This window comes from Chaetodon auriga, chromosome 7 (genome assembly GCF_051107435.1).
Source record: "Chaetodon auriga isolate fChaAug3 chromosome 7, fChaAug3.hap1, whole genome shotgun sequence".
NCBI lineage: Eukaryota > Metazoa > Chordata > Actinopteri > Chaetodontiformes > Chaetodontidae > Chaetodon > Chaetodon auriga.
Window position 1 is genome coordinate 3,181,580 of NC_135080.1, and position 12,223 is coordinate 3,193,802.

Consider the following 12,223-nt stretch of genomic DNA (forward strand, 5'->3'; position numbering starts at 1 on the left):
AGCTCTTCTCTGGGCCTCTAAGTGCAGCCCAGAAAGCTTTTGCCACAATTATTGTAGTCTTAAAATGTCAACTTTCCACTTTTGCTGCTGGGACAAAAAGCAAAGAAAAAAAAAAAAAAAGATTTGATGTGTGCCAGAAAAACAGAGCGACGCATGTGCATTAATGCATGTGTGTGTATGTGCTGCATATGAAATCCACAAGTGACAAAGCAGATCAATCCAAAGGTATTTATTACAGTGGGACAGCCACACACCTGCTGGTTCTCACAACAGGGAGGAACCGCAACCTTACAAGACCTTACAAGACAAATAAAAATGGACTTAAACGTTTACATCTGGTTTTACATTAAAAGAACAGAAACTCAATTGACTTAATTTTACATCTGGACGTATTAAAATATCAGTGAAGGCTTCACTCTGGACTCCCGGCTGCCTGCAGATCAGACAGTATATTTGGGTACTGCATGGTGTTTTAAATGTGTAGATTAGAGTTTCTCTGTGCATCCAGTGCTGCGTTCGGCTCACTGCGAGCTGGCAGATGTGTTGATATGATAATGAGACTTGACGTTGTCAGAGATTATGGTGACTGCAGTTTGCTACAGATTTAATTTAAAACACAAAAAAGTGGCACAATTTCTTCAGTTTTAGTGCTTTCACCAACTTCACTGCGTTATAACTACTGATGGCTTTTTTTCTGGGACTTTATGGTTCATCCATAGTTCATCTTAAATACCAACAAACCCAAGAGGTTCATATTTTTGATATCAACTCACTCAAATAAATGCAACCGTTATGCTGTTTGATTCATTTCTGCCCACTTTTTGCTAATCTACAGCAAACCTGTCAGAATGGCAGAACTATCTGTCAAAAGATGCGATATTTTCTACCATCTGGGTTCAGAGCACTGAAACAAAGCGAGGCTGACACAGCTGAGACTGTGCAGCAGTGCAACCACTAAAAAAAAAAAAAAAACACATGAAGGGGATAAGAGGCTCAACTGTCCCGGTGGAGACGCAGCTTTGATGCTCTTGCTGAGTCGCTCATTGACAAGTAAATACAACCACTGTCCTAATGAGCAGGAGGAAGAGCGAAGGTGTCTGGGAAAGACGTGTCGCTCCCACAGACGACATGAGCAGAGGAGCTACTCCTTACATGCTAATCATGTCCTGAGCTGCTGCACAGCTGCCGAGCGAGAAGCTGGACTATAAAAATGATGAATGAGGCTGGTGATGAAGCCACAGCCAGGTTCAACTTTAACAGTGTAAACCTTCCCAAGTGCGGCCAGATGGTTATGCAGATCAGAGCCAGACGTTATAATAATGAGCCCTTCAAAAAAAGAGGGAAGCATCAAAGATCTATGTGTCTATTAACGTAACGTTAAGGGGAATGTCAACAAAATCAGGGTAAAGGAACGGATCCTGATCGAGGAAGAAAATCTTCATTTACAGATTGAAGAGAAATGAAAATAGGAAGAGTTTAATGAGGACAGTAAAAAAGCTCTCCAGCAAGAAGAAGCGTTGAACCTCAGAGAGTGCGGGAATAAAACCTTGAACCCTACTGTCTTTATTATTTTTCCTGCAGAGATCAGCTCTCTATCTATTCACCCTACCTCTCTCTCTCTCTCTCTCATCAGCATCCTGAAATGTCTTTGGTTTTGTTGCGTCGTTGGAAGCGCGTGTCAGCAGGGTCAAATCCTTGCTCACGGGCTCCAAACAGAGCCCAGCTGGGAGTCTTGGCCATGTAGTCCAAGGAGGAGAAGCTCTGCTGCCTCTCACTCCCCTCGTGAGCTCGGACCAGCTCCTGGAAACGCTCGTAGTCGATCCACGTCCACCACTCGCCATCGATCTTGAACTGAAAGCACACACAAAGAAAGGGGGAGAGAAACGAGGTGGTAGATGAGTGAGCATCACTCTGTATGTGGAAACCTGCAGACCTTTTAAAACACCTGTCATGACACCTTTTTTAGATCAAAACACTAACAGAAAAACCCCAAAACGAGAAGAAATCCAACTTTTTTTTTTCCACATAAATGCACGCAAAGCAATATGCTAAGAATTAAATGAACCGCTGAGGGAGTAACGCTCATGTAGAGAAGTACTGCACATCTTGAATTAAAATAAGATAAAATGTTCAGATGTGATCAAACAGAGCAGCAGTGATTACAGAGCTTCTTGCTCACATCTGCCACTTGCTGTTGGTTCAGGCTTTCCTTAAATGAGTGTGGATTCACCAACTCCACCTCCTCCCTTCTCCTCACATCTCTCGCTTTATCAATCACTGCTTCTTACTTCTCCCAGTCTCGCCATCCATCTTACTAAAGAGAAAAAAGAGGGAAATAAATGGACAGAAGGAGACCGATGAGCCGAAAAACGTTCATTTGTGAGAGGCACAGCAGAGTGTCTGAATGTCACGCTGCCTCTAATCCGGCTTGTTTTCCCAAACCAGCACCAGGGGTGAAGAGTGTGACCTCCGCTTTCCCAGCATGCAACAGTGCTCTCCAGTTGATAAAAGACCCTCGGTGTCTGTAAAGGTGGGCTCGAGTGAGCAGAAGCAGAGAGCAAACAGAAACAACACAAACTGTCCTCTGAATCTTAATGCTGGTTGTTGCAGCGAACAGCAGAATGTGATCTTTAAAATGGTCCTTGATGACTCGGGCGGACTCGTGGGCATTGTTTGGAGGTTTTTGATAAGCTCCAGCTGGATGCAAACCGGTGCTAAGCTGTCACTGGGGATGGCTGTTGTTGGGCTTTAGCTCTCAGCGTTTAGCATTTAAAAGCTCTTTCAGGTTCACGGCTGCTTTGACCAGAACCCCGCGTGTGCGCTGGGGCTGGGTTCTTTAAAATTCTCCCACTTTCACCACACGGCTTCTACTGCTGTGGTACACAACAGGAGGGAAAGCAAGCTAGCATGACATCACTGACTGAGAAAGGACGGCAACTCAGAGTGACACCACATGTACTCATGATGGACTCTCAGTTATCTGCCAAGTTAAAGACTTTCCTGCTCTCCAGCTAAGGGAGTAACGGCATGAGGCGCTTTAGCGTTAGCCTTTGCATGCCTGCGCCTGCCGAAGCCATTAGAGAAAATCTACCCGCTGCAATGCTAATGAGCCCTGAGAAGTGGGGGGGGGCTGAACACTGTGCGTATTGGGAATCAATGTTTGTGGTAAGGAGGAGGGATGATATTTGTTCAGCCGCCATCTCGGCAAACATTTTCAGTCTCTAAGCAACAAAGCAAAGCTGTGACCAGAACAAGACGGCCCGTTGACTTCACTGACGACGTCTTCGCCGAGGATCACTGAGGCTGATGAGGACGGCTTCTTCACCGAGCGCAGCAGGAGGTTCCTTCACGTAGGAGCACGTGGCGATGAGCTGTACGCTACGTCCACACACACACAGACTACTAATGCAACACAGTCACATCTTCTCTGTCTTCCACAAATTGAGGACGTACATATATGTATACAGTCAAACAGCCTGGATGGACGTTGAAAGACACAAACACAACAGGTCCACTGAAAGCACCGATTTGTAAGTCAGCGGGTCTCTGGGAGGTTGGCCGTTTTCATCACACCGTCCTCCGAGAAAAATTGGACCGAGATTAATGGGAGACCATAGAGAACAAGTGGGGAAACAAAACAAAATGGGGGAAGGGAAGGAGAGAAAAAAGAGGCGAGATGAGAGACGGAAAAGGCTGGCAGAGAAAGCAGAATGAGGTGTGAGAGAAGCAGAGAGGCAGAACAAGAGAGAAATGCCCATCAATGGGAAGATCCCAGGGGCTGAGAAGGAGCTAATGATGATGGTGTGTCAGTGCAGCGAGGATCGAGCCCTGCTCGCCGCTAAAGAGTCAGCTCTCTCTCTCTCACAGCTCTGATGTCTTTTAAAGGACTACATCAAACAGTAAAATCATCCAACATGCACACACGAACACACACACACACACACACACAAAATGAGACTGACGTGCCTTCCTGTGATACGTTCAAAGCTCCGCCGTTACGTAAGCTAACATTAAAACTTGGAGGACTCGCAGTCGAGATCGTCCTCCCGCTGAGACTGTGCTGCACGAGAACATTCAGGACGCAGAAGACACTTAGCAGAAAGACGTCAGACCTCCGTTCACAGGAGGAACCTACAAATGCATCCAGCTCCCAAACTCTGCTCGATTATTGATGACTGCCCAAAAACCAGGAGCGACTCCTTCAACGCAGGTTAAATTAAAAAAGGAAGTGTGTGTGTTTGCCCTTCACTCATGTTTTCTTCCACTTTCTGGACATCTCTCCCACTTTATAATCCTAATTTTTGCTCCAGTTTTATTTTACAATAATAACCTTCAGACACTTCCTCCATAGTGTGTGCACACGTCTTTGTCACACACTGACAACCCGCACACATGCGGTGAAAAAGCATAACTGGAGGTACTGTGTGTGTGTGTGCTTGACACACTGTTTTTTCATGAAAAAGCCTTTATAGAAGCTTAGAAAGCCTCAAACGACGCACTGAGTGCAAAACGCTGTTCATTCTTCTCACGGTGGTTCAGGCAGAGCTATCGGTTAACAGGCAGGTAGAAGCTGCTTCAGAGCATCGAGCACTAATACTGCAATTTGCATGACTGGGAGCAGGAAGCGGAAAGAGATGAAGAGCATGTGTGCTGCGGTGTGTATATTAAGAAAGACTGGCAGTCGTAGGCGAGGAGGTGCAAATGAATTAAAGTGTCTTAAGCAGTCGCACACATGGATCCCGTTACATTTGTGTTGGTGAGAGAATGATGGACGGAGGAAAAACGGAAGGAAGAGGAAGGAGGAGAGGGAACGATGGACAGAGGACGGTGGAACTCAGTCCAGTGGAATATCCATTGTGTTCTTGCTGGTGTGTAAGAAAAGGAAGGAATTAAGTGAACAACTGGCCTTTAAGCACCTTTTCCTGTCTGAGGCGTGTGTGTGTGTGTGTGTGTGTGTGTGTGTGTGTGTCACAACCAAGAAAAAGTAATTACAGTGATGATGCTCCTTGTGTATGTTTATGTGTGGACCTACATGTCAGTTGATCTTTAGAAACCAGCAGCACATTTCTAAAGTGCGTTTTACATTGAACACCTCACAGAACACGAGCGCACCTACAGCTCAGCCGGCTGTGCTGTGGAGATGTTTCACTCTGGACCAAAACATCTGGCACGGATCAAGATAGTTTTCCTCTTATAGACGTTCAAAACACAAGTTGTACGTTATAATGTTTAAACTCATGAAGCACTCAGAGTTGTGCTACAGTGCACATTTCCAGTTTCCACATTTTTAGATTAGTTCGTCACCAAACGTGTATCGTTTGTTGTTAAAATGTTTTGTTACGTGTCACTAAATGAACATCAGCCGCCACATGACACCTGCAACTTCCTGCTGCCAGCGTCCTGTTTGAACTCCATCGTGAATCATAGAAACAGGAAAATACTGAACTGCGGTTTCTTGGATTTTTTTCTTTCTCAGAAAAGTAACTTGAAATGTAAGATAAGCATTTCACTGCGCAGGAGAAAACTGGTGGAGTATGTGTGTCTCTCCTGTTGTCCCTCCGGGCTTTAGGGGCCCAGAACGAGCCCACAGACACACCGAGGTAAACAAGTCTGTGCAGTCCCATGAAAACAAAGCTCCAGTAAATAAAAACAAAGATGGATGAGAAGTTTGGGTGCTTCAATAAACTGTGATAACACATCGAGCACAATGTTTATGCGTGTGTGTGTGTGTGTGTGTGTGTGTGTGATAGGGAGGGGTGGGTGCTTTGCTGGCTGGCTTGGATTTCCACTCTGTCAGAGAGAGCCAAGATGGCAATTAATCACTCATTAATTATTGACGGACAGTAGCCTTGGCACCACTGCCTGATTTCCGGGGCGGGAGAGCCAGAATAAACCGCTCCAATGGCTGCATATTTCAGAAGGACGGCAGACAGCAGACCAAATTATATAAATAATAAAAACGAGAATAAATCAAAACACAAACTGAAAACTAGAAGCCTGCAGTGATTTTCTGAGCTGTCTGGAGAGTTATTATGAAAGAAAATGGAGATAAAGGATGTGTACGTTTGTGTCTGAAAGGAGGATGAACAGGGACGCATTTTTTATGATTACGATGCTTAATGCAGCATCCACTGTCTGGGTCCACTGATAATGATAATAACTCGTATATAGAAATGCTAAAAAAGAGCAGCAGGCAGTCAGGTGCACCTTGTAAATAAACAGCAGATCATTGCACCAAATGATCATGTATGTGTGTTTCGACAGTGGACAGCCGACAATAAGTCTCAACAGGAAAGCTAGTTTTCACCCAGTTGTTCTGTGTGTTTCTTAAATATGAATTTATCTTCTACGGTCAATGACTCCTGAAAATCTATTTCTCATATCAGTTAATGATCTTATCGCTGTGTTTAACGGCTGAGGCTTCACACACGTGAAGTTATGTCTCTGACGCTGAGTTCTTACCTTGGTGTGTGCGATGAGCAAACAGTTGGAGTGCTCGTGTTCGCAGGCGATCTCATACTGTGGCAGCATGTCAGCTAGCTGCTGGACAAAGGCGACCACTTCCTGGTGCCAGGGGACGTTAGCCATGGTCAGACTGCTGGCAGCGCTCTCCCCGCAGTACGTCACTCCCTGCACAAACGTGAGCACACAGTCAGACACAAAGCACAGAGAAGAGGCATGTTTTAAGGAGAATTAACCCACGGAGAAGAGCAACTCTGCAGGAAAAAGATAAATCTGTCAGTGCCTCCACACAAAAGCCTGACCTGTACTGGATCTCTGAGGCTGATAACACATCATAATGCTAAACTATGATTACATCTAAAAATGATGCACCGGCAAAATGGTGGACACTGTGCAAACAAACACAAATATAGTGAAGCAAGCTGCCAAGCAGACGAAGCTTGTTACAACACGAGAGTGAATGTGGGGTTGGTTTTCACCCGCCGGTGAGCAGTGAAGGAGCGGACGGGGATGAAGAGCGAGGTGGAGCCGGTCTGTTTCCTGCTGCACAGATAGGCGCCGGCGGTTAACGCCGTTAGCTTCGTCTTTTCCATTTCAGCAAATGTAACGTTCCTACAGTAGCAGTTTGTGGCGTACGCACGAGTAGACAATCTGACAGATGAGCAGATGAAATGCAAGAATTGGCCATGGTCACCTTAAGCTTTCATGTGACAAAACATATTTAAGTAGTGACATAAAAGAGCAACCTGTTCTTTATTTTTGATGTCTGCAGTGAAAAGGCTTCATACACAGCAACAACTACGACCTTCACCAGTAAACCTTTGGATCTGACATCATTTCCCATTCAGGAGGTGAGAGAAGGGGAGTGGGAGGTGTAAAACCACCTGGCCTTGGCCACAAAAATCTATGAAAACAGCAGGGCGGGTACTGAGTGTTTTCTGATCAATAGTGGCAAAGCTGTGCTGCGGTTACAAGTGATGAGGAGAGAGAGGCACTGAGAGGAGATGGAAGAGAAGGTATTGACGAGTTGGGCTGAGAGCAGAGAGGCGTGAAGGAGCACGAAGGAGCACGAAGGAGCACGAAGGAGGTGCGTCTTTGATGCCTATTTTGAGGGGATCTGCAGCTCCAAACCAGTGCCCACCAAGACAAGACCTGCACCAGCAATCGGATTAATCATTACTTTTGTAGCTGGGCTTCAATTTAGACTCAAAAGCATGTGGACCTCTAAGTTTCAGTCCCTAAATAAATGTATGGGTCAAACTGTTGTGCAGTTCATTGTTTATTGCATTTCACGGTCAAGACCCGGAGCCACCTGCGTGCTCATAAACCACTCTCGCTGGCACAGCAAACACCTTGCAGAGGTCGAGTCTGCACAAGTTATATGAATTTCATTTTTCAGCATTTCTGTGAGCATCGACATTGAATCAGCTTCTCAGAGTCTCTTAAACCTGGAAGGAGAGACGAGGGAGAAAGAAAGACGATGACCCCACACAGCACCAGAGGAACGGGGCTCTTACATACGCAGCAGACTAAATATATGAAACATACTGCTTAGGTGACGTATGCAGATGTTCTTTGGGCTGCACCGAGCTGCCTCACATAAGAGTAAGACGGAGATGCTTTGCAGTTGCTTTGTTTACACAAGTCATACACAAGCATAATGTTTGGTTTGGGATTCGTAGTGCAGCTTCATCCCTTTGATGCAAACAAGCTGAATCTAAATTTAAGTTGTTTGACTCATTTCAACATTTCTCACTAAGATTCAGTCTTTATGCAGAAAAATGCACATGCACACACACACACACACACACACACACACACACACAACCTGTGTGTCAGTGTGCTGTCATAGAGCCAAGGCAGCAGCTGTGCGACCGTGATTCTCTGATCCCTCGGCCAGGAACGCAGTCTGATCCTCACCCAGGTATCTCAGGGAGGAAAAACAAGAGTAGCCGCCTGTGCGTGTGTGTTTATGTGTGTGTGTGTGTGTGTGAAAAAAATGGTTGTAGTGAATCTTCAGTGAAAACCAATGAAACCATTTAAAGATCTCACCTGACGATATGGACACCAGGAGTGTGTGTGTGTGTTCATAAGACGAGCTGAGAAGATTTACTGAGCAGATTTAATATGCATTTTTCCACTCTTTAAGATTTAATGTGCAGTATAAATAAAAAAAAATTAATTAGCATTAAGTGGTGCTAAATTATGAAAATCGGTTAAAACTGTTTTAATTCTTAGTCACAGGCGATGAAAAGCTCGCTGCGGGCTTCCCACCTCTTCGCTGAGCAATATTATGACTTATGCAAATAATCCTGCAAGCCTGAGGTCTGGGAAGTTCTGACCACTGAAAACACGATATGCCTGAGGACGAGGAAATACCACAGAAGAAGAAAAGCAGATTTATACCCACGAAACAGGTGGACAGTCTGTGGAAACAGAAAACTCAAGGACACAGAAACAGCCTTACAACTGATCTCAGAGAGATGTGAGTGCGGTTCACATCGGTCTGAGCCCGTCCTGTCGGCAGTCATCGGGGATCTCTGCCTCCAGGTGTGAACTGCAGCCATTTCTACAGTAATCTAACCACATACGTCTTGTAGGGCTGCTTGTGAATTCGCTGCACAAAGAGAAATAACACCGACAGAAAGTGAACCATATCTTCAGGGATTGAGTTTGGAGAGAGAGTCAGGATGTGGCTGGGGGCAAGGCAGGGCAGGGGCACTGGACAGAATTGATGAGGGGCCTTGGTTTTATCAGCCTTGCCTGGAGGCCCGCTGAATAAAGATCAACTCTCCAGGACTACGTATAAATCACCAGGAATGGGCCGGGCAGGAGACGGGAGCAATGGGAGGAGATGGGGCAAGATGTGTGAGAGATGAGGAGGGGATGAATGAGCCGTTTCATTGAGGAAGTTATTTGTGAGTCTGGCAGAGTTGGAGGGAAACGAGAGCCCTTCACCTGTTCACTAATAATCTATGTCTTTCGCCTTCGATGAAAATCATAATTGCTGATCGTCAAGGCCCCCCCCCCCGCTGTGTGCAACAATCAGCTGTGTGCGTTTGACTGAATTTATCTCTGAACATTTACGCCCTTGCCAAATTCCTTCTCTCTCCCTTTCAGCAAACCACTCCCTCCCTGGGCGAGCGAGGCGCCAGCGGCAGGTAAGCGGCGTCGATGCAGCGCTGAGATGATGAATCACACAGCTGGACAGCGGATGGTAAATTGCGTAGGCCGAGTGTTTGCGCCATATAAGATGATGGACTAATAATTAATGGGTCAGGAACAAACCTGCACAGATTTCGGTGTTAAGCTTCCGATTTCTTCTACCTCTTGCTTTCATCCTGGGATGCTCTAATTACAGGCCTCATGATGCTCAGGTCGATAGCTTGCCTGAATCTCAGCGACCAGAAAGATTCATCTGCCCAGTATGGGATGATATACTGCTCAGATACAGGAGGACGGGGGGCGGGGGGGCATATAGATAAGAGAGAGACAGAGGATATAATTTAGGCACCAAAGATGAGGGAGATAAGAGAGAGTTCACCCTGACGGTGACACTATCTGTGGCAGTGAGGCTGCTTAAATAATTGTCAGGATGGAGGTCAGACTCGATCATTTTCGACTGCAGACCCGGGTATGACAAACGCAAACAAACTTTTTCTTTTTGCTTCTAGTCTTTGCTTCTCTCTCTGTGTGATAAAAGGAAGCAGTGCATGAACACAGTGAAAGATGTGAGCGCAGCTTAAATCATATTAACATCTCAGTTCCTGTGTAAAGTCTGTGTGTGCTCGCCACATCTGATGGGTATCTCTGATTACCCGACCACTTCAACGCTCCCTGCTGTCTTGTTAGTGTTGTGCTCTCTCAGATATGGAGAAATGCCACGTTGTGGTGGATCAATACGCACTCCTACGAGAAATCTTTAATAGAAAAGCCAGCCAAGTCTCAAGAGACAACTTAGATTCAGTGTGTTTTTCACCCAATAACAGCACATCATAAACCCCATTGTGACGCCAAGACTTGCTTGAAGCTAATTGTTGATTACTTAAGTAGCAATAAAACACAGCATGTAAGTAGGTAAAATGAGCTTAATCTAGAGGAAAGGGAGAGAGGAGCTGCAGAGGGGATCCTTTAATTGTCACACAGCTGGTCGAATTCATTTTTGCACAGATGGCAAAAAAATTGCTTTGACATTTACAACACATGACGAATTTGAGTGCAAGAGCAGATTTGAACACAATGAAAAGAACTGAGAGAGGCAGAAGAAGGCAGAGAAGACAAGAAGAAGATGAGAAAGATGAGGAAGCACGAGTGTGTCACTAACAGTATATAGACAGAAAGGACAGGGACCAGCCAGACGCTAATGAATAAAGGACAAAGCAATTAATAAGCCACAGGAGAACACACTCTGAAGGTACTTCAGGACCGACAAGGATGAATTTCTCCATCCGCTGGCTGTGCGATCTGATGTCTGCACAACCCTGTGAGTTTCTCAGCCTCCTCTACCATTTCTATGCTTGTATGATCGTATCCAGTCTAATAACTCAGTGACCCTGGATGCATCCTGCTGCCCCGTAGCAGCACTGCAGAAGAGTACAGCGCAAAGACAGAGGCTATATTAGCATGTCAGACTGGTGTCATCGAGCGTTCTGAATCACATCACGACGCCTCAAAATCACAAAAACATTGAATTCTATTTTATAGCCAGATTGCTTCTCGCTTACAGCAACTTACTGAAGCATTATCAGAGACAGGCTGTGTTACGCCGGGGACACACAGGCGACGGAAGCATTGTGAAGCTCTGCCCGCTGCCCTTTGGTGCCAGGCACAGCTTGCTCATTTTCGTCTGGCCACCCTGAGCCCCAGACCACAACGGGAAATAAATAACTCCCCCAACAGCTGGATTTTTCTTCTCCAGGCTGCACGTTAGCAAACCACTGTGTATGTTTGCAAGGATGTTTAGTGCAACTCCATGAATGAGTGCAAAGACGTTCCACTGGACGGACAAAGGACGGACAGCGACGGGACACACGTACAAGACAAACACAGTGTGTCTTCATACACACAACAGGCACTGAGGGGATGAGTGACGGGACAAGAGTGAGCTTGTTAGTTTTAGTGTAGGATCATACAAAAACACTTCATCAGGCGGGAAATGAAAGACACCCTCACACACACATCCTGGTCAGGACACTAATGGACTCATGTATTCCTGAGCCCCTCACCCTCAGCATCACAGCTACAGGCCTAACCCCGACCCCGACCTAAACCAAGCCTTAACCTTCAAACAGCCCTCTGAAGTTGGGAGGACTTTCCAAAAACGCCCTCACTCTGTTGGTTAAAAACACACGCGCACATGCACGTACACACACACGCTGCCTTTTGGCCCTTCAGGAAGCTTCGTTTTGTTTCCACACCACATGATTCGACCTTCAGCATCGAAAACTTGTCCACTGCTGCAGTTTTCTGTCAGTGCTAAAAGTTCAGTTATGTTTGTGCAGTAACAGTTAAAGGATTGTTAGCATGAATGAAGCTATTTTGACTTCTATCAGTGTGAGCTGTGAGCTGAAGTGGGCACCACTCACTGGAGGTGAGTGTTTATTATCTTCAGTGGTTTCGTTTGCAGCGCTGCAGCGTCGTGACTGATAACCTACAGAAAGAGCTAAAACGTCTCCAGTGAACAGCTCGATCAATAGGCCGCTGAGAGCGCGGCGTTATTACTTCCACTCACTGGCAGCTTCGTTTGTGCATTTCAACAAAG

The 12,223-nt window shown here is 45.9% G+C and overlaps 1 protein-coding gene across 1 annotated transcript in view; it reads right to left on the minus strand.

The window, feature by feature from the left end:
- Positions 1-215: 215 nt before the first annotated feature.
- Positions 216-12,223, minus strand: part of tyw1 (tRNA-yW synthesizing protein 1 homolog (S. cerevisiae)) — a 42,629-nt gene continuing 30,621 nt past the window's right edge. Inside the window, exons 15-16 of the mRNA XM_076735717.1 lie at positions 6,463-6,630; positions 216-1,851 (exon numbers count right to left, since the gene is read on the minus strand). Coding sequence (XP_076591832.1) covers positions 1,630-1,851; positions 6,463-6,630 — 390 coding nt within the window. The 3' untranslated portion in view covers positions 216-1,629. The remainder of the gene's footprint in view (positions 1,852-6,462; positions 6,631-12,223) is intronic.